We start from the raw sequence: 21715 nt of genomic DNA, 5'->3' as shown, positions 1-21715 counted from the left end.
AGAACAATGTCACAAATGGTGAAGTTCAAGAATACCGGGGAAGCACATATTTGGAGCAACATCCCCTCCAGCAATTGCTAATTATTGTGTTAAAATTTAGACTTAGCCTTGACATTAGATGGTGAAGTTTCTGGATTATAAAGTAATTGTGGCTTCAAGTTGACGAAATGGTGTAGTTATAGCAGAGAGTTTCATCAGCAGATTTCTGATAGTGATAGAGTGAAATCTATCGTGAACTTAAATGTAGATGAATTGCCAATTCAGAGTGCTTTAGGCTTAAAATGGAATACAGAACTTGATGTATTTTCTTGGGAGTTGCAAGAGAAATTATTGTTTTCTAATAAACCAGCAACAAGACGTGGTATTTTGTCTGTTGTATATACATTGTTCGATCCTGTAGGGTTTATCGCTCAATATGTGATGACGGCCAAGTTGGTTTGCAAACTTTAAAGATGGGTTTCCTTATTTTTTAAGTGTAAAATTAAGCAAACTATTTGATTAATTGGTGTTTCATATGAAATTATCATGTATTCCTAATCATATCATTATGTTCTTGTTGCATATAATTAAGAGTTTTAACCAATCATAAATGTCTATGTATGGTCTTTTTGACCTTTCTTGATCGGTCACTCATTGGAATTCTGCTGGTAATTCTCTTCTAATTTAGCTAATTATGAATTAATTATGGACATGTGAGACAAACTGGTATTTTTCCAAGTCATAAGAACACCCCTACTATCTATTCATATAAGTATTAGCATTGATATTTTCATAAATGAGTTGGTTGAAATTAGGCTGGGATGAATATATTGGTGATGAATTCAAGTTGCATTGCAATAGAGGACTTGTTTCATTTGCCAGAAGTTAAAGTTGATAGGTGTTTAAATTGGAGATGATGTGCAGTTACATATATTTTCGGATTTTCCAGGGTAGGATATTCAGCTGTTTGTTATATAAGATTTGGTGGTGATCCAGTCCATTTCTTTTCAGTAATACAGACTAGGTCCTATTAAGGAATCTCCATTCCAAGACTCGAAATATCAGCTGGAGTGGTGTCAGTAGAAATGAGAAAAATGGTTGAAGAAGAGCTGGATATATTCAGATATATAAAACTACCTTCTGGGCAGATTCTATGTCGGTTTTAAAGTGCATCAACAATGAGTCTAGAAGATTTAATACCGAATCCAAACGGTTAACCATAATACATGCTGGATCAGCTGCTCATGAATGGCGATATATTGATCGTAACCACAATCTAGCAGATGATGGATCAAAGAGTCTTAAATTGAAAGTTTTGACGAAGAAACTAAAATGGATCAGAAGTCCTGATTTTCTATATCAAAAGGAAGAATCGTGGCCAGACAGAATTGAAATTCCTGAGCTTGAACTTGGTGATCCTGAGGTCAGAAAAGAAGTTCAGATTTATGCAACTACCTCAGAGCCTAAAGACGATATTTTTGATAAATTGTTCTGTAGATATTCATCATAGGTGAAACTTAAAAGAGCCTTTGCCTTGTTGTTGAAATTCAAGAAATATTTGAGTGAAAAAGAATTGAATTTAAGAAATTGTCATTTTAATGTTGGTCACCTTGGACAGGAATCGGTTTTGCCTGCCTTACGGAATGGATTTTGGGTTTTGAAAGGCCGTTCAGCAGTACGGAAGGTCGTTAGCCGTTGTAAAGTTGTCGTAAGAACGTAAGAGGTGTACAGAGGAACAGTTTATGGCAAATCTTCCAGAGCAGCGCCTTACTCCAGACAAGCCTCCTTTTAATTTTGATTCATTGATTATTTCGGGCCACTACTTGTTAAACAAGGTAGAAGCACAGTTGGCAGTCTTTTCACCTCTTTTACCACTCGTGCTGTTCATGTTGAAAAAGCTCACTCTTAAGATACTGATGCCTTAAGACGTTTCATTCTTTGTGGTTATCCAGAAGAAATCAGAAGTGATAATGGGTCCAATTTTGTGAAAGCCAAGACAGATCTGAAGACAGCTGAATTTTAATGAATCGCAGTTGAATAACTTTTGTTTGTTAAAGAATATTAAATGGTATTTCAACCCACCAACAGCTAGCGCATGGGTTATAGTGTAGTGTTGAATATTAGTTCTTGCTATCAAAATAATAAAACAGTGAATTTTGAAACTTTTCTTTTTATATAGCAATGCCCAATGTCCTGGATCTCGGCTATCTATAGATATGCTACTATATGATAAAAACATTCAACTTCCATTTTATAAGCCATCTGAAAATTGACATTTAAACAACTCTTATAAACATAGGGGTTTGATTTTTTCAAAGTATAAATAAGTCATCCTTTAAAATTCCGTTTTCATCGACATATGAAAATAATGCATTACTACATCTTAGAACTTCTAATATATTGTTTTGGTAACTTATTACAATATGGCAATATTCCTTAAATATTGCTGTTGATTGGGTCGATAAGGGAAATGACTTATGCCATATTGAAATGCATTGGAATAGTGGTAGAAATAACAAAGCTAAATCATTCGCAATTTAAAAACACAAACCTCGGGAGTATTTGTATTGAATGGACTGTGATTTATTAGATTATTGTATCCCCGTCATTACTTTAAAACAAAGGTATTTTTTGTTCAGGTTCTGGTCCCTGGATTGATGGGAAAGAAGGGAGATGCTGGTCGTGATGGTGCTCGTGGTCCTCAAGGTCGAGAAGGTGTTCATGGGTCTAAAGGCAAGAAAGGTGAAACTGGGTTTAGTGGAGCTGAAGGAGAAAAGGGTGATATGGTAAGATGGTTTCATAAATTATAATGACGAATGTTGCTCATTACATGGTAATCTCTTTTGCTATCTATAAATGGTATTTGTTAACATGCTGTGTAGACATTAAATTGTTAATTATATTATTTAACTGCAACGGAGCCAGTTAACCAAAAGCGAATTTCAAATTTAAATAGCTTTTAGTTCATTAATATATGTTATTTTCTGTAAGGCCGTAGTAGCTCACTTTTATAAAAGAAAAATATCTCAGATTGAAATGATAAAACATTTTATTACAGGGTCTACCAGGAAGTCAAGGGGTACCAGGTCCTTCAGGCTTGCCGGTAATCTACTATCATTTACTTGTTGTCGATAATATAATAAATATTTTAGAGGGCTAAATAGTATCATCCCCTTTGGCATAAAAATGGAACTAAAGATATCTCTTTAAACTATACCCGTAGAAAAACAAATGCCCCATCATCTTAATTTATATTTAACCGATTATGATTTACTTTACGCTCATCAGTCTGGTTTTAGGTAGGAATATTCATGTTGAATAGTCCTGACATATACATCTGAAAACATCTGAAAATCCTTATAGATGAATAATGAACAACGTTATTTGATATTTTATTGACTTTAAATTAGCTTTTGATTTAGTGAACCGTGTTATATTTTTAGACCGACTGAATGATGACTTTTCCCATTATTAAGTGTAAAAACAAGCAAACTATTTTGATCGTTCTATCGCGGTCATTAGTCAGAAATTCGTCTGCATTCCTTTAGTAATTACCTTTTTGCGAGTTTATAAGGGATTCCTAAGATTTTTCTTGAACATTAGAACACCCCTGCTTTCGATAGATATATTTACATATTTTTATAAATGAATTAAAATACAAAACCAAACTTAAAGAGTAAATAAACTGATGTTATAAAACTTTTTTGATCATACCTATTTAACAGTGTGATTATCAGATTAAATTCCCCAGGGATCCATTTTAGGACCTATTCTTGTTAACATTTTCATTAATGTTCTCCTACTTCATTTGAAATGTCATTGTGACTGATTCGCTGATAGCACGACTGTGTATTCCAGTAGTTTATCTTTTATTCAACTTCAAACAAATCTTCAACATAATACTTACGAAAAAGTCAAATGGTCTCCGAATAATTCAATGATAATCAACGAAAAAATTCATAATGTATGGTAATAACAAATAAGTAACGAAGAACTCGTATGAAAATCGATGAGCTAAATATTTCTATTAATAATTCCACAATCTCAAATTTAAACTTTTGGGGGTTGTAAAACACAGATGTGAGTCACCCTTTGATCTTGGCATACCACGACCTTAGGTCCTGCACTAATGAAAGTATCATGTTAAAATGCTTGAAAAACTTAACATATTATAGATATATATATTCTCATGACACAAACTACATAACTTAAAACATATTTCTAAGATAGTAAATAAACAGTGCCCACATATCTATGTAACATATTTCAATTTCATATTACTTCTAAAGATAATATCAGTAAAAGACATAATACATGTATTTTCAAAACCACGACTATCCCTAGCCAAATACAGTTAAGCTTTCAAAGGACCTAGCCTTTGCAAAAGCATGCCTTCGAATCTAAAAGTATTAACCAATCTCAAATCATCCACAAACATATTTCTCTAAAACAAAAAGCTACAGTGTTTGGTCAAATTTGTTTACAAATGTATCAGTTATATTATAATGTTATGTATGTCATTATTATTCCTTGTCTGTTGTTGAGTAATTTTGTATGTATGTACATAAGTTGGGCGAGAAAGGCTTTTGGCCTCATTTCTTACTCTAATAAAGTAATTATAACTATGATTTTGATTATTATTATTATAATATAATGCCTATGGAAATATAATTTCGAAATCAGTAGGATGCCATAATCACAGAAGTTGACCAAACTAAGGCAAGTAAAATGTCATTCCACATTGGTAGACAAAGAATCCTACTCAATTACTACATCGTCCGCAGTATTGTCGTTATTATGCAGGACACAAAAATACATCAATCTTTGTTATTTTCAGGGTTCAATAGGTCCGGGAGGAGCACAAGGTGTACCAGGACCCCATGGTGAACCAGGTATTGTTGGTCCTAGGGGTGAGAAGGGTGCTCCGGGGTTTTATGGTCCTATTGGTCCTCGTGGTTTTAGAGTAAGTACTAGTATGCAATTTGAGGTAACTGACTTGAAATCACGACATCGGGTACAGAAGAGGCAAGACACGACCATCCTCTCAGCTCCCTCGATATCACAGAGTTTCACTCATAATTGAAATTATGTATGGAAAGTAGAAAACGCGATTTGATTTGGTTTGTCGTGTGAAGAAATTTTGCAAATGCATAACCTCCTCATTTTTCAAATAAAAAGATACGTATACTAATATAGGAATGGCTTATATTTCAGGGTCCATTTGGTTTACCAGGCATGCCAGGAAAGAATGGGAGAGATGTTAGTAGGCTACAACCTATGCTCCGAACAAAAGCTTAAAAGCTGAAAAATCGCTTTATATTTTCTTTACAAATATGTAAAGAATTGTCACTCTAATAGTTAATTATGCAATCTTTGGGCGATATCTATTTTTAGAAAAGCATGATAAAACCTGATGTAACGAATCAAGCTTTTGTGTGAATTGTTTGATAAGGATTTCATTTGAACAATAATTTGAATTAATTTATTGAACTCATCTGTTCTGATGTAGAACAGGATGTATAGCGTTGTCGATGCTATCGTAAATTGTACTCTAAATTATCATATAATATTTGGTAATACTAATTAATACTGTAACGCTGTTGGTACCTCATCGTATCATGAATACGGGTTTTGACATGGTCTTATTACCCCGAGGAAGTATGACGAATGGGTGTGTGGTTCGGACACGATGTTGGAACCTTAGCAGATGAACAGTAGTCTATTGATTTATTTACTGATATTTGTTTCAGGGTGACCAGGGTCTACCAGGTCTCAGGGGTGTTCATGGATGTGATGGTCTAAACGTAAGTCGAAATCTCAAATTTAGTACTGCTCTCAATAGCATCAGGTACAAATATGTCTATGTTTTATTCTGTAATATGTCAAGAACCTCTGTCGATAAATCATCATTAAACTGTGAAAATGAAGACCGGTTTACTAATATAGGAGCAGAATTCTACAAAAAGACAATCAGCATTACCCGATTCTAGGGACAATGCTCTCAGAATATCAACCTTAAAAATTATAACACTAACGTGTGTGGTATTTGCACATAATCTTGTTTTGTGTTATAGGGAAGTCGTGGTGCAGATGGTATTCAAGGAAAACCAGGTCAACCGGTAAATATAACAGGAAATAAGTAGCTTTAGTTTGCGTGTCAATCAGCGACTATCATGAACAGAATGCAACTTTTATTATCAAACTGATAATTCTGAGTTTACAGTTGAATCTAGATTCCATATTTATATAATTATATCAAGTGGAATCATGTAATAAAACTGTTACCCAGATCGTCTTTTTTTTTCAGGGACCAAGAGGCCCACGTGGAATTTCTGAAAAAGGTACTAAAGGGCCACCGGGACCGCCGGGAGAGTTACCTCATGAATCAGCTCATATTCGGGAATGGGTACATGCAATTGGTCTTAAAAATGTAAATATGGTTTTCTTATCCAATTGGCTGGAAAAGTAAATGTACATTCGTAAAAATTAAAAAGACATACGGCGTTGATAGACTATTATAAAACCTTATCACTGCAAAAAGAGTAAAATATCAAATGCCACAAAGTTATAAAATGTGATTTGATTTTTTGTTGATCAGTTTAGTCATTATTACTATTTTTATATGTCTTTCTATAGGGTTCGAAAGGGGCTAGAGGTAAGCAATTTTATTTTGAACAACATTATAATTACACTATAGTGCGTACGTTTTCTCAATTTCTCATCATCTTATTTTCGGTGTTGAAAGAGAACCAAACTGGCTCGTTATTGGAAATTTAAAAAGATGACGCGATATCAATTCTGCATACGTTGTGTCTGACTTTGAGTAGATTCATGTCCTTCGAAAAGACAATGAATCGAGGCTCCGTGTACACGTAAAAGATCTCAGAACAATGCTAACATCGTTGTCCGGGCACAGTTTTCCTCATGGCACAAATTATGCGGTTTCCCGTTTTCAACAGGCCTATAAGAAAAAACCGTAAAACACTAAGTTATTCATGCCGTATTAATAAGCCGATATATACAAATGTTTAGACGGCTTTTACTTTATCATAAAATTAATATCTTTCCATTAGATTTTGCATTTTAGATGCGACGGATTAGTATACATAGAGTGATTTCTGTAAAAACAATAGGCTCTCTGTTTTACATATTCTCAAGAGACTATTCGACTTAATACCCTATATGAATGTAACGAGTAACCTTGGACCGTATGTAAATGTTGGTCAGAGATTTTAGTTGTTCAATAAATATTGAAATAAACATATATAAATAAGTAACTCGATTCAACTAATTCAATTTTTGTTGCTTTGGCGAACCAGGCTTAGATGTCTTAATAGGAGAGGCTCCAGCGTTTTCATTTTTAGAAATGTTCAATTTATTTGATAGATATATTTCAGATTCTTTCAATTATAACTGTTTATAATTCATAAACGTGAATTTTGTTTTCCAACATTTCAGACCCTGTTTAACTTTATATTACAGGTAAAAGAGGTATTCCAGGTAAGGGACTTCCCGGTCCTAAAGGATATCCCGGGCCACCAGGTGAATCGGGGGAAATTGGACCCCAAGGACCACGAGGTTATGGAGAGATAGGCCCACCTGGAGAGCCAGGTATAACTGGTCCAAAAGGTGATAGGGGACAAGTTGGGTATGGTAAACCAGGAGGTCCTGGACCAGTGGGTAAGTAATAAGTTTTGTTGATGACCACAAGATTACAATGTAATGGAAATTTAATAAACAAAAATGAAGACCGATTGGAATTTTTTCGTTGATTATATTGTATTTCGGGACCCAAAAGTAGTTATAGCCTTTTCAGATTGAACGCACATAGGCATAAAACGTTCCATTTCATTCCACGTATTTATGCCTATGTGCGTTCAATATATAAAGAACCATCTATTCCCATCACAATATACACACATATATACCTTATATTTCACCATACAAAGTCCCATCATAAAACACACCTATTATATCCCTTATATTTCACCATTACCTTCAAATTACATATCCCCTCCTTTTTTTAAAATGATTTATTTATCTTAGAAAACCGTTGTGGTCTGGTTTTATCAAGCTTGGCAGACTTAGTTTCCCTTTAACCGTGTTGTATAATTACGTTATTAAAAATTCATAATAGCTTCTGAAATGCATTAGTCAATTTTGTATAAGTCAAAATCAATAAACGCATATTCTAAATATTTCATTACAGATCAATATATTATGAACAATACACACTATAGTTTAGTTAAGACATTTCTAGGAATCTAATTAAATATATAACGTCATAACATTGAGTTTGAAGCTTTTTTGAGACAGTAGTCTAACAAAATTACAGGTGAAATATGTCAGAGGAAAGCATGTCAGTGGGCTCTCAAACTTCAGACACAGGTATGTACAGTCTTTTTAATATGTAATTATCTGTCTTTTATAGCTGGGTGGCGTACAAACGGGTGCTGAATAGCTTTCCTTGTTAAAACAATTTGTTTTTTTATTTTCAGTTCAAAATGATGTCAATCTGATTTATTTAAGTGCAATAGAAGCACATATTAACTATCACCAGGAACATTATCTGGAACTAAAGGAAAAATTGATGCTTGAGGATTTGAAAACGGTGGAGTATTACCATCTAGAAGAAATAGAAACATTGTGTAAGAAACCAAAAATTCTCAATTTCAACCAAACCATATGACAAAAATATTAATGAGCATGAAAGTGTGAAGAAAATAGTAATCAACTGTGGCAATTTTTTGAAACAGGACTCTGTACGGTCAATTAAAGCATATGCAGCTTTTGGACATTGGCTTCAGAAACTATACATACTAAATTTTGGAGTTTTTAGTTATTTCGTTAAAACAAACTTATCAATTTCACTAAGTTGGAGTAAGAAATTGCGACAACTTGCAAAACTCTGCAATAGATACCAAAAAATTTCAAAATATATCAATTCCAATTTCGAGATTACTTGGATGGATGCCAAAAAATTGAACGGGAATTAAAAATTAATCCTGAGCAACAACGCTTTTTGAAAATAATGTAATTCAAATTATAATGGCATTCTTATAAATTGAATTTTAAGAAAGTAGTCCAATATTTTATTCACATACAACGTGTAATTATCGATTGTTGTTTCAACAGCATAGAGTTTCTTATACAGAACATTATGGTTATTGAATCAATGTTTATTCTTCCTTCACTACTCGTTGCTAAGGGGTGATCTTATAAAATCGCTGCCAAACAACCAATGTTAGTTACATTCTCGCTATGTCTGACAATACAATGGATTATTGATTTTAACCTGAGTGAATACCAACTCTTTTTGTGTATTTCTATTTGCAGGGCGTTCTTCCTGCTTTGTTTTCGTAACGATTATTTTTTTTTTCGTCAGCTAGGGAGGTTATTTCTCGGAACCAGAAATAGGTACGACAAAACGGACTTCATGACGTTTTCTAACTCGTGGCTATTAACGTATTAAATGTAAAACAAAAATGTTCTGCGCAACCGGAAGTGAGATAGCAAAAAAACGGAAATGGACTGTAGAGAGCATATTTATCGTTCGATTTTGCTCGGGTTTACTTTATTATAATTCTTAGTACAAAGGACATATGATAGCAGTTGAAAATATTCGATTTTCCAAAATTCGTTCGATACTTTTTTTTTGTCGAAATTAATCGAAAAATGCTATTTCGGTTGCTTTTTGACGGATCGATTTGAAATTTTTATGGCGTAGACCGTCGGTATGGGCAAATAATTCTGCATAGTTAAAAAATGTTCATCACTTCCGGTCTCGATATTAGTACTTCCGGTGGCATCACTTCCGGTGAAATTGAGTTATGTCAGAAATGACATATGCATAAGCTTAGTGTCACTAATACAAAGTGTTATAACTAAAAAAAATCGTACCGGAAGTAACATATAGGTCGCCATATTGGTTTGACTCAATATGCAAAACTTGCTATTTTGGAGCTATTTATTATCCGATTTGAACAATTTTGGTGTCAAATGATAGAATTAACGTTTATCTAAAACTTGTTGAGGACAGAATTTTGATTTTCGGTTTAGCCTTTTTTGTACGACCGGATATTTTTTTTTCAAAGTTTGAAGGCGTATATCTCATGACCTTGACCTTTGGTGACCTTCATATTTACTATGATGATAATTTGTGACCATGTCTATCTGATGACCTTTTGACCTTTGTGGTCAGACAACTATTTTCGATTTTATAGGGGTTTAAAAATGGTCCATTTTGAACCTTTGCAGTGCTGTATCTCGTAGCCTAATAGTGATATAGAAATAATTCTTTCGACTTCACAATGCAGAGATTCTGAGCTTTCCAGTGATATACAACATGTCTATGTAAAATTCTATTCGTTTAACATTGTGGTACCAAATTTAAGTTGGTTAATGAGATGTCAGTATAGATAAAATTCCTGAGTTTGACATGTCCGTTAAAATACCATTCTTACTTTTAGATATTTGCATTTAGAGATGCAGAAAAGTATTTACATCAATGTAATTGCAATAGACCAACTTCGTATGTACCCGAATGTCGTAACACGCCCTGCATCAGTACTGTTATTAGTACAGTTCTAGTTTAAATTGTTAATAGAATGTAACATGTTGATTATCTGGATCGAGTTTATTCCTCCTACACTACTCGTTGCTAAGGGATGATCTCATAAAATCGCTGACTAACAATCAATGTGTTTGTTAGTTACATTCTCGCTATGTACTTGAGGGATACAGTATTATGAAAGTTGTTACATCCCTTTAATTATTGTAGATTATACAGGACAATATCTAACACATTGTTGAACTTCATATGTATTATTTCCCTTTAATTGTTATTTTGTTTTAATAAAAATTACTTATTTACAAAAAAGTGTCTTTAATAAACATCCGCTGTATTAAGAATTACCTTAAAATATTAAATTATAGTTTTAAATAAGCGATGGGTTAAAAGTTTAAAATTTTCCACCTAAAAATGGCATATAGAAAACTAGATCCAATATTTCAATTATATGATCCAATTCTTTATTCGTTTAATAAGAAAAAAGAGGATTACATTATCATACCACCAACCGTTGGCTCTAGGTCTCAACTAAATGATGGGGGTAGGGTCACTTTCGAGATTAATTCACTGTCAAATTGGCTGCTTCTTCCCGATGCTTATTTCAGATGCGATTTCAAAATAAAAGATGGAACTCCCAATCAGAATCGTGTACCACAAACTAATACAACGTTAGAAAACAACTTCTTTCCATCTTTATTTAGCTAGATGGTTTTGGAATCTTGTTTAAATCCTATAGAAACCATCAAACACCCTGGGGAATTTGATACAATGTTCAAAACAGTTTTATATCCTAAAGACTTAGATTCAGTCTCAGGCCGGATACCCGATGTTGGCAATGGAAATGTTTTAAAAGAACCGGTAAGAAATCTTGCAAATGATGCCGATTTAGCTAGAGTGAGAGTTGTTGCTCGAAACACAATAGAAAGAGTAGCACGAGCAACTAATCATGGATTCGAAAAACGAGTACTTCAGTATAATAATGTTGTTGAGAATCATAGGTGGGGTAATTACGTAAATTGGAAATTATATCCTTTATTCGGTCTGTTGAAACACAGAAAAGTTTCCATAGGGTTACCATATAAAATTCATCTACGAAGAGAAATCAATGATGATAAGATATTCTTTGGAGAGAATGCTTCAAATGCAAAATTAGAAATATCGAATCTCCAACTTTACATACCCGTAATAACACCATCAATTGAAGTAGAAACGAGAATATTCTACTCATTAACTAAGGATATTGAAATAGCATTTCTTCGTCGTAATAAGGTAGGTAGTATGACTTTAACTGGAGAATCCACCACATGGCTAATCACTAACACTATTAAACCAGCAAGATATTTAATGGTTGGTTTCAAGAACTTACCAGATTCTCAAACGAATAACAATTATATCTTTAGAGTAGCAATGAACCAAATTCAAGATCCTATAATCCTATAATAAGTTCAAGTAAGATTAAACAACGATAATTATACTAACCAACCTTTAACAATTAATCCATCCACGAAGGATTATAATGAATTGTATAGAAACTATAAAAATATGTGTGAATTATTTGGAAATTCACCTCAGTTTGAATATGTAGATTTTGCACTTAATCATCCAATCTTCTGTTTTGATCTATCAGCTCATCAAGAAGATTTTTTCAAAACAGGGGTGAATATAAATATTCATATTGAAAAACACAAGGAGATGTAACCGGTTATTGTTTATTATTGGAATAAGCAAAACATTTAATTAAAATATCCGACAGACGGATGATTCGTATAGAATAATCATTTAAATTACCCTCTTAAAAATGAAACCAAAAACTTTAGTAAAAAGAATAATAGAAGCTATCGAAACGGAATCACCAACTACAATAACTTACAATGATAAAAAGATTAAAATATCTAAACAAATTATCGATAAATATAAACATTGTAAAGTTAGAGATGATATACATTTTGAAAGAATTGACAAGAGTGTAAAAGAAGGTGGATTTTTACCTTTCCTATCTTGGTATTTGCTGGCCTGGCCGCAGCAGGGGCGACAGCCGGTGGGGCGGCTGGGATAACGCAAGCCATCAACGCCAAGAAAGCAGCTGATGCTGAAAAAAGTGAAAAACGTAGACATAATATGGAAATGGAAAAAATAGCTCAAGGTTCGGGAGTAGCAGATATATTAGGGACAGTTAAATAATTTGGAAATCGATTTAGTGAAGAAACCAAGAAAACTGTTAAAGAGGTAATTAAGTAATCTATAAGTAATCTAAGATAAAATCGACACAGGAGATATGAAAGTCAAACATAAGGGTAATGCCATAGTTTTTAAAAACAAACGTTCTGGAGAGGGGATCTTTCTTTCAAAGTATAAATGAGAAGGAGTGATTTTTGGAACAAAAATATAGAATAAAACATGGGAAAGAAATTTAATCATTCAGAAATATTTCCTAGTAACCCAATGCTTATGTGTATATGCGGTAGTTCCGGTTCTGGGAAAACTTATTTGACCTTTAACATGTTAACAACACCAAAACTTTTAGATTTCGATTCATTATATATCTACACAACAACACCAGAGCAATCATATTATCAATTCCTAAAAGCTTTAGAATATATACCAAAGAAAGACGTTCAGGACATATTTAAATATTATGAAGACAACGATGAGATAGAAATAAAAGAAATCTTAGATATATATATAAAATAAAAGAATCAATCTTTCAATGCAACGGATATAAAAGTTTTTCTTACGAAAAATGTTAATGATTTAGATTTGTCTAAAATTGATAGTGAGCGAAAGAACTTAATAGTGTTTGATGACTGTGTAGCACAAAGAAATCAAGCCGTTCAACAAGAATTCTTCACGAAGGGAAGACATCACAACTGTCACTGCATATACCAATCCCAATCTTTCTACGGAATGGATGCAATGTTCATTAGAAAAAATGCAAATTGTTTTTTTATTATTTGAATTAAACGACAAAGATTTATCTCAAATCATTCAGTCGATAAATCACGGAATGGACAGGGATACATTTAAAAAGGTTTGTAAAACTCAATGGCAAAACCCAGATGATCATGGATATGTATTTGTTAATACTAGAAAACCTGCGGGTGAAAGAGTTATGATAGATATATGTTAATTTTATTTCTTTAAAAATGGGTGATTGGAATAATATTATAAAAAGAAACAGACAATATATCAAAGCTAAGAATAAAATAAAGACCCAAGTTGAAAATTACAGATTACAACAACTTGGATTAACAGAAAATCTACAAACTCTATTTCAACCAATATTAAAAAGTCAAGAAGATATTAAAAATAGATTTGCGCCTCCCATAGAAGCTTCACCTCATAAAGATAAATCATTAAATGATATAAAACGTTATTTTTCAAATCCAAACCCAGATTTACCAAAGAGCATTACACCAATTGTTAATAATGAAGGGTTATTGTTTAATGGATTTAGAATAAGATTTAGTGGAAATTCACCACAATTCAAAATCGATACAAGAGACTTTATATTTACATTAACAGAAGGGTTAATAGATTTAATGAATGGTGGGGATGTTGATATTACCGATTACAAGGATTTAGTAGAATACTCAGAATTTCTACATACGATAAGAAAGACGGGACCCGAAACAAGAAGATTAAAAGAAGTTGATCAAATATAAGAGTTATTAATCAAGATGATGAATACTATAATAATATAATAAATAATATTAGCGGCAATGAAAGAAGGCCATCGATCAGACAGACAATATAATTAAGTTAATTGTATATTAAAAAGACTCCTAGAGAAAGGTATCATAGATAAAAATGATTATAAAAACGTAATAAAAAATGCAAAATAAAGAACAATTATTCGTTATAACCTCAAATAAATCAGACATTAAATTGTCTCTAGATTATGAGTATGAACTCGATCGCAATCAAGAATATGAATTGGGGTTAAAATATTTCTCTGTTTACAATTCCATTAGAAATATCAACGAAAATAATAACCAAATGAAAATATCAACAGATAACGGAGCTACATTCAAAACCATACGTTTACTACCAGGAAGCTATGAATACGTAGCCATAAACGAATATCTATCTGAATATGGGGGAAGTGCAAATGGTAAAAACAATATTGAATTCGAAGGTAATTTGAATCTGAGCAAAAAAAAATTGATATTAAGAAATAATTGTCAAGTTGATTTCAACGTAAAAAATTCATTGAATACTTTATTAGGATTTGATAAGCAAATATACACGCAATCCACTTTAGCACCACAAGCTAATATCGAGAATGATATTGATGTGATAAATATACATTGCAATTTGATAAACGGTGGATTTTTCAATAAACACAAACGTCAGATTATTTACAGTATTCCAACATTCACTGTACCGATTGGATATAGAATTATAGAGAAACCATTTCAAACAACATATTTACCACTTAATTTGTTGATGATTAAAGATATAAATCTGGAAATCAAAGATGGTAAAAATAGGTTAATTGATTTTGGTAATGAAGAAATTGTTATTCAACTTCATTTCAAACAAAAGTTATTGAGTAATTAAACACTCTTCATTCTCTTCTTGAATAGTAAGGTAATCAAAATCATCAAATTCATAGTTTTCATCCAAACTATACTCATCTTTATTACTATAAGGATACATGATTCCTTCACTATTTGGTGGCTTTCTCTTTACAAGATTCAAATAACTTCTAAAAACTTTTTTTTGTTGATCATCATCCTTTGGAATAATTACTCCATTTATGAAACTTTTTTTCCATTTTTCCTTAAATTTATTTGATATATCATGTCCACTAGCCAACCGAATGTAATCGTCTACAGTTATCTTATCATTAGAATAACCTTTAAATGTTTTCTTTTCTTTTAAAACACCACCAGAAGTTATAATAATATTGTATTTAACTTTTGGTGCTAAATATAAACCAAATATGATTCCACCATCGCCGTAATCATTCTTTCCTTTACAATATTCATTTTCAGAAACTAATCCAGCTTCATTTAATTTTTCCCAATTGCTAGATGAAATGTATAAACTATCAGTATCGGTATAGTATATTTCCGGTCTATAAAATCCATCTATTACATGAATAAAATTATTCATTATTTTTTTACTGTGAGATAATACGAATGATCCCAAATGACTAGGGGTTAGTCGTGTAGTAGATTTAGTTTCAGATATTTCTTTTTCTTCTTCTTCTATCTCAACGATGTATTGAGTCTCATTCATTTTTTCATAGTTTTTGGCATGTGAATCGAATTTGGCTTTTAAAGTTGCTTCACTCCATAGATGTTTCGATGTAGTTATATCCTTCTGAATAGATTTACCATACAAGGAATTACCTAATAATTTCATACAATTTATTACCTTCTCGTTTATATTCATTTTTTAGATCTCTCAAAATTAAAAGGTATTCTCTATAGGGAGGAGTTCTAAAGTTTTCTTCGTATACTATTCCATCTAATAATCTAATAATTCGTTCGCCAGCTTTTACTATTTCTTGAATATCAACCGATGTTAAAACGTCATAACAGAAACCATTTCTGAATCTGATTTTAGTGCCAGTTTCCTTTTTTTCTGATTTTATCTTTAGCTGGTATCGGTTGGAAGAACATGTTTTTGGGATACTCAGACTCAGAAACCAGACTTTTAAACTAGCAGTTTTGGTCTAAATTTTTGTTCATTGAAGAGTCTTACAAGAGTCTTCTTCTGGTAAAAATGGTCTACCACTTTCCGCTTTAGGATATTCACACTCTAAATACGACATCGCTGAAGCGTATAAACCGTTAGAATCAAATGGCATTAGTTTAGTACATTTTATATTTTTAAGTTTTGAGTGAACCTCTGTTTTATCTTTAGTGTTTGCGCTGTATTCTTTAAATAAATCAATTATGTTATTACTTTCAAGTTCTGTATATTCCTTTAATACATTACAAATTTCATCCATTTTGTTCGTTTCAAATGATTTTCGATTTGCCGAAACCCTTCCTCCTTTAATAGATTGTCTAATAAAATGTCTTATAAAAGGGTTAGTGTGCGAGTAACCTTTTTCTACATTTGTTTTTTTGTATGTTTCGGAACCATTCTAGTAGTTTCATACCATTCTTCTTCAACCATTTCTTTATCGTCATGATACAAATAATACCAACCCTTTAAAGATACAGATGGAGCCGTTTGATTATTAGAAACATTCTGGAATACAACGTCTTTCATGTTATATTTTATCAAGCATGCTCCGAGACATAGGGTATCTCGTTTCGCGTAAGGTTCCCATTCATGTCTTAAAGATTCCAAGTTATCTTGCGTGTATTTAGGGATATCTACGTCGGCAATCTTTCTCAAATTCATTGGTAGATTAGATGAATTTCCCCATGCCGCTAAACTAGATGTTTTGTGTTGATAGGAACATGAGTTACCCGTTATTTCTTTCTGTCTTTTCCATTTTTTCTGTAAATTCATCGGTGTATGGATTAGATAAAGGTAAAGATAGAATGCCTCTAGGTCTTATTAGTGGGCATTGTGTTAGTTTTTTTACGTTTTTGATTATGATCCAGTTATCAAAGCCACTACCGTTATGAGAAATCAATGTTAATCTCTTTTTATCATATTGACCTAAATATTTCAACATTTGATCTATACAATCTGTACCTACAAATACTTTTACTATATTCATTATTCTAAAATAAAATTCTTCAGTAGGATTTAGATTTGGAAAGATACTTTTAATCATCTCTAACTTTTTCTTAGTTTTTCTAAATTAATTAACGTACAGGAATAAGGAATTGCTTTACGCGTTTCACTTTCTGAATATGTTTCACAATCCCAAGCGAATAAAGTATCATCACTCATATTTGAAAATACGTTTAGTTTCAAAGGTGATACTTGTGTTACGACATTACCATCTCTACATGTTTTCCATACCTGTTCATAATTATCTTCTATTTCTTTAATACCTAAACTTTTTCCATTTCTTCTTATGAGACAGAAATGTGAGTTATGTAAATATAAAACCTAATCTAATTCATTGTTTACATCTCTGGGGCATAAATTTCTATTTTTGAGAGTATAAATTTGAAATGAAGTATCACATTTCTTATTGAATTCATTAATTCTAGCAGTTGTCATTACTCCTTTTCTATTCGCTTTTGGAAAATTATTAATGAAGTTTTTAAATTCATTTGTTAAATCTTTGTTCAAAACATGATTTACACATTTGATAAAACAGTTACCATTTGTTGGTATATAACAATTTCTACCTTTATATTCATTTATCTTTTTAAGTAGTTCAGTTCCTCTACCAACTCTATCTATTTATTTCGATAAAATTGTCTTTACGTAAAATAATTTTTCCAATAAAATACCAATCAAAAGCATCAGATTTTAAATCCATATTAGAAAAGATGTTCTGAAAAGTTTTGGCATTGAAATCAAGAAGTCTCATATTTTGTTTGTGATTTCCATGCTCGATTATCTTTCCATCTATTTCAATTTGACCATTAAATGTTGAAAATGTATCAGAAATAGCCCTGACAAGATTGGTAAATAGCACGTTTTCTATGAATATTTCATCGTTTATAATTTCAATGTTATTCATATTTTTTATCTATGACTTTTTAATTTTTTATTTTTTTAAGTATTTTTTTTAACTTTCATTACTGATATTTCCTTATCAAATTTATCTAAAATTTCATTGAATTCTTCTAATTCTTCAATGGTTATGTTCTTATCTTCTCTTGATCTTTCGAAAAATATAAATAATTTATTAAGATATGTATTTAAAATTTCTGTTTTCTTTTTATAATAAGATTTCTGTTTTGATGTGTAACCTATAGCAATCAAGCCACAAGATGAAGTTTGAATAGCAGTAATTGTGGCTAATACAGTTGGGATAAGTACTGGAACCATTAATCCACCAGTTACAGCCGTTGCAACTGTTGTTCCTACTGTTAGAACTACACTCAGTGTTTTGAAAACAGAATCAATTCTACTCCATGTTTTTCTGCCTTTGTTGAAGTGTTTTAGTTTTTCATTTAACTCCTCTTGTTTTTCTATCATATGTTGTTGCCTGATTTCGAGTTCCATTTTAAGGTAATTAAATCAAGTGAACTTCTGATAAAGCAAAAGATTGACAATTTTTATCTAAAGAATCTATCTCAAACAATTCGCCGGGATAAATTACTATAGATTTAGGAATAGTAACTTCTACAGTTACTATAGATGTTTCTTCTTTCGAATCATTAATCTTATTCAGATGAGGTGAAAATTTTAGTTTTTTGATATTGATTTTTATCATACATGTATAAGTATGTTTCATACAAGTGATTAACCTTGTTGTTTTCGTCGTTAATTTCTAACTTTACGAGCGTTAAATTGACGGTTAGATGATATTGAGTTCTGTCTGAAGAATATTGAATCAACTTTTACCTGTATAGGAAATAAAAATATGATAGACGATCACCATCAAATAAGCTTTGGGTTTCGATATGGAAATTTGTATCCTAAAAAACTCTATTATATTTGCTGTAATTCCATATTTTTCATATTCAGACTCTCTTGATTTATCAATATTATAACTAATAGAGGCATTCTCATCTCGCAAATTTCTAAATGAAAGATTGAAATAATATGATTTATTTTCTTCCTTGAGATTCTTTTCTAATGCGGCTATATTTTTTTCCTGTTTTAAAACTTTATTATTAATAGTGGTTATCTGTTGTTGAATAACACTATCATCAATATTTTGTATTTGTTGTTGAATATAGGTTTTGATTTCGCTATCATCAATATTTTGTATTTTTTGTTGAATATAAGTTATAATTTCACTATCATCAATGTTTTGTATTTATTGTTTAATATTTGTTAGTTCTTTTTGTAATTCAGTTTTAAATTTAGTTAATTCCCGTTGCAATTTGTCTTCATTTAAACCTGGATTAATATTATCTATTAGTTGTTTAAGATCTTTTTTTTTGCTTTTTAATCTTATCATCTAAATTAGATATTAATGAACTTAAATTTTGTAACTGAGTTTTATCTACTACATTGACTAATTGTTGTTGAATAAAATTTTTTAAACTTGTCACTTCTTGTTGTAATTTAGTATCATCAATATAATCTAATTCTTTCAGTTTACTTTCATCAATAAATTTTTTATTATTTATTTGTCGTTAGAAGAATCTTTTCACATCATTTATCCTTTCTTTTAAATAGTCTTTATCTACTTCAATTAAATTTAATTGCTCCATTAAATATTTCTTGTGAACAGCATCATTGTCATTTTCTGGTAACTTTGAATTAGTTATGGAAAAATTATTCATATCAATATCACCTTGTAAGGAATCTCCAATTTGATCTACATAGTAAGGTTTTGCTTTATTTATCCATGCTGTAGTGTTAGGTTTTTTAGTATCTAAAGGTAGAGAACCTAATCCAAACTTGTTCGCCATTTTTATTAAGTTAAATTTATTATAATTTTTTCAAACTGTTTTCCTAAAATCAACTGATATAAAACCCATAGCGAAAGTTGCCCACAAAACTTTTGACCCAGTAATTGAAATTGTAATGTTGAACATTTGATTGGTTTTTTGGTTAATTTCACTATCTCTTCAGTGGGTTCTAATCCAAAAGAATAGAAGAAATAAAAGTTATTTAAAGAGTCTTTGTATAAAGCAGAGTGATGAACTCCTTTTTGATCTGAAGTATGTATATTTGTTATCGCATAAAATTTACCTTTCTTATATTTGAGATTATTTATTTCATCTCTCATACAATAATAAAACGGAGATATATTTGAATTCTCTCTTTAAAAGTTGGATTTGGAATATTTTCAAGTTCGATTATCATTTGTTTTTTCTGCTTCGTGTCTGGATGTTATGTCTTTATTTCTGTATAGTATATCGTGTTTAAGTGCAGCAGCGTCAACTCTATTGCCTGGTTCTTCACCTGGTTTTGGTTTATCATTTTGGTCTAATCGCAGATCTAACCTTGTACCTGGACCAGTGTAATTATGACCGGGAAGATGTTTTTCTCCGGGATATTTTGCCCATGGAAACCCGGGAAGAGAACCTAATGATTTTTGAATGTCGGAACCGAAATAAGTTTTAGGAGTTTGGGCAATTATCATTGACATTTTATCCAATAATTTTAAAACCATTGCCTTTTTTTGTTTTCTAATCTTTTATTTCGCATTTCTCTTATAATTCTCTTGTAATTCTTTCAACTCGTTAGATCTTTTCACTGTTTCGCTTACATTTACTCCTGCTTTTGCTACAGATCCAAGAGCTTGCGCTTCTGAAGAAATGAGGGATTTGTTGTTTGAGACAAAGTTGGCTACTTTGGGAATGAGGAAAGTTAGTGCTGAGACGAAACCGTCTCCTTTGAATTTGTGTTGTTCGTGTTTTAAAATTAAACTCATCCTGTTTTTAAACAAGGTTTTTATATAAAGAAATCATTTTAAAAAAAGGAGGGATATGTAATTTGAAGGTAATGGTGAAATATAAGGGATATAATAGGTGTGTTTTATGATGGGACTTTGTATGGTGAAATATAAGGTATATATGTGTGTATATTATGATGGGAATGGATGGGTCTTTATATATTGAACGCACATAGGCATAAATACGTGGAATGAAATGGAACGTTTTATGCCTATGTGCCTTTAATCTGAAAAGACTATAACTACTCCCATAGGAGTCCAAGGAGATCCCGGAGTACCAGGAGAAGCAGGAGAAAGAGGACCCCAAGGACCACCAGGAGAATCAGGAGAACGAGGTACAAAAGGCGATAGAGGAGAAGTTGGGTATGGTGAACCAGGAGACCCTGGACCGATGGGTAAGTAATAAGTCTTGTTAATGATCTAAGATTACATTTTTGGAAACTGAATGATTGATATATCAATAAAAGAAGAATTGGAGTTTATTGTTGATTATATTTTCTTTTTGTCTCCATAGGAGTCCCAGGAGATCTCGGACCACCTGGAGAAACAGGAGAAAGAGGTCCCCAAGGGCCATCAGGAGAATCAGGAGAAAAAGGTCCAAAAGGAGATAGAGGAGAAAATGGGTATGGTGAACCAGGAGACACTGGACCGATGGGTAAGTAATAAGTCTTGTTGATATATTGGAAACTGAATAATTGATACATCAATTAAAGAAGAAT

General features: G+C 31.8%; 7 protein-coding genes across 7 annotated transcripts in view; 4 read left to right on the top strand and 3 right to left on the bottom strand.

Annotated features, from left to right (window-relative positions):
- Positions 1-2636: 2636 nt before the first annotated feature.
- Positions 2637-7667, top strand: LOTGIDRAFT_107396 (hypothetical protein; the record flags this gene model as incomplete). Its single annotated transcript, XM_009063784.1, has 3 exons — positions 2637-2765; positions 4817-4925; positions 7462-7667. 3 exons carry the CDS (start codon positions 2637-2639, stop codon positions 7665-7667), a joined length of 444 nt encoding a protein of 147 aa, XP_009062032.1.
- Positions 7668-10960: 3293 nt separating this feature from the next.
- LOTGIDRAFT_154568 (hypothetical protein) lies at positions 10961-11989 on the top strand (the record flags this gene model as incomplete). The annotated part of the gene is made up of 2 exons (XM_009063783.1): positions 10961-11090; positions 11286-11989. 2 exons carry the CDS (start codon positions 10961-10963, stop codon positions 11987-11989), a joined length of 834 nt encoding a protein of 277 aa, XP_009062031.1.
- A 1703-nt stretch (positions 11990-13692) lies between these two features.
- On the top strand, positions 13693-14211 carry LOTGIDRAFT_154567 (hypothetical protein; the record flags this gene model as incomplete). The annotated part of the gene is made up of 1 exon (XM_009063782.1): positions 13693-14211. One exon carries the CDS (start codon positions 13693-13695, stop codon positions 14209-14211), a length of 519 nt encoding a protein of 172 aa, XP_009062030.1.
- An 883-nt stretch (positions 14212-15094) lies between these two features.
- LOTGIDRAFT_154566 (hypothetical protein) lies at positions 15095-16511 on the bottom strand (the record flags this gene model as incomplete). The annotated part of the gene is made up of 2 exons (XM_009063781.1): positions 15095-15906; positions 16262-16511. 2 exons carry the CDS (start codon positions 16509-16511, stop codon positions 15095-15097), a joined length of 1062 nt encoding a protein of 353 aa, XP_009062029.1.
- A 1682-nt stretch (positions 16512-18193) lies between these two features.
- Positions 18194-18646, bottom strand: LOTGIDRAFT_154565 (hypothetical protein; the record flags this gene model as incomplete). The annotated part of the gene is made up of 1 exon (XM_009063780.1): positions 18194-18646. The coding sequence occupies one exon, from the start codon at positions 18644-18646 to the stop codon at positions 18194-18196; it is 453 nt and encodes a 150-aa protein (XP_009062028.1).
- Positions 18647-20387: 1741 nt separating this feature from the next.
- Positions 20388-20690, bottom strand: LOTGIDRAFT_154564 (hypothetical protein; the record flags this gene model as incomplete). Its single annotated transcript, XM_009063779.1, has 1 exon — positions 20388-20690. The coding sequence occupies one exon, from the start codon at positions 20688-20690 to the stop codon at positions 20388-20390; it is 303 nt and encodes a 100-aa protein (XP_009062027.1).
- A 394-nt stretch (positions 20691-21084) lies between these two features.
- The window catches only part of LOTGIDRAFT_154563 (hypothetical protein), a gene marked incomplete at both ends in the record, with an annotated part of 6744 nt that continues 6113 nt past the window's right edge, over positions 21085-21715 (top strand). Inside the window, 3 exons of the mRNA XM_009063778.1 lie at positions 21085-21111; positions 21232-21391; positions 21511-21651. Of these exons, the coding sequence (XP_009062026.1) occupies positions 21085-21111; positions 21232-21391; positions 21511-21651 (328 nt within the window). The remainder of the gene's footprint in view (positions 21112-21231; positions 21392-21510; positions 21652-21715) is intronic.

Source organism: Lottia gigantea, assembly GCF_000327385.1.
Source record: "Lottia gigantea unplaced genomic scaffold LOTGIsca_6, whole genome shotgun sequence".
Taxonomy (NCBI): Eukaryota; Metazoa; Mollusca; class Gastropoda; family Lottiidae; genus Lottia; species Lottia gigantea.
This window is presented reverse-complemented; position numbering and strand designations above follow the sequence as displayed.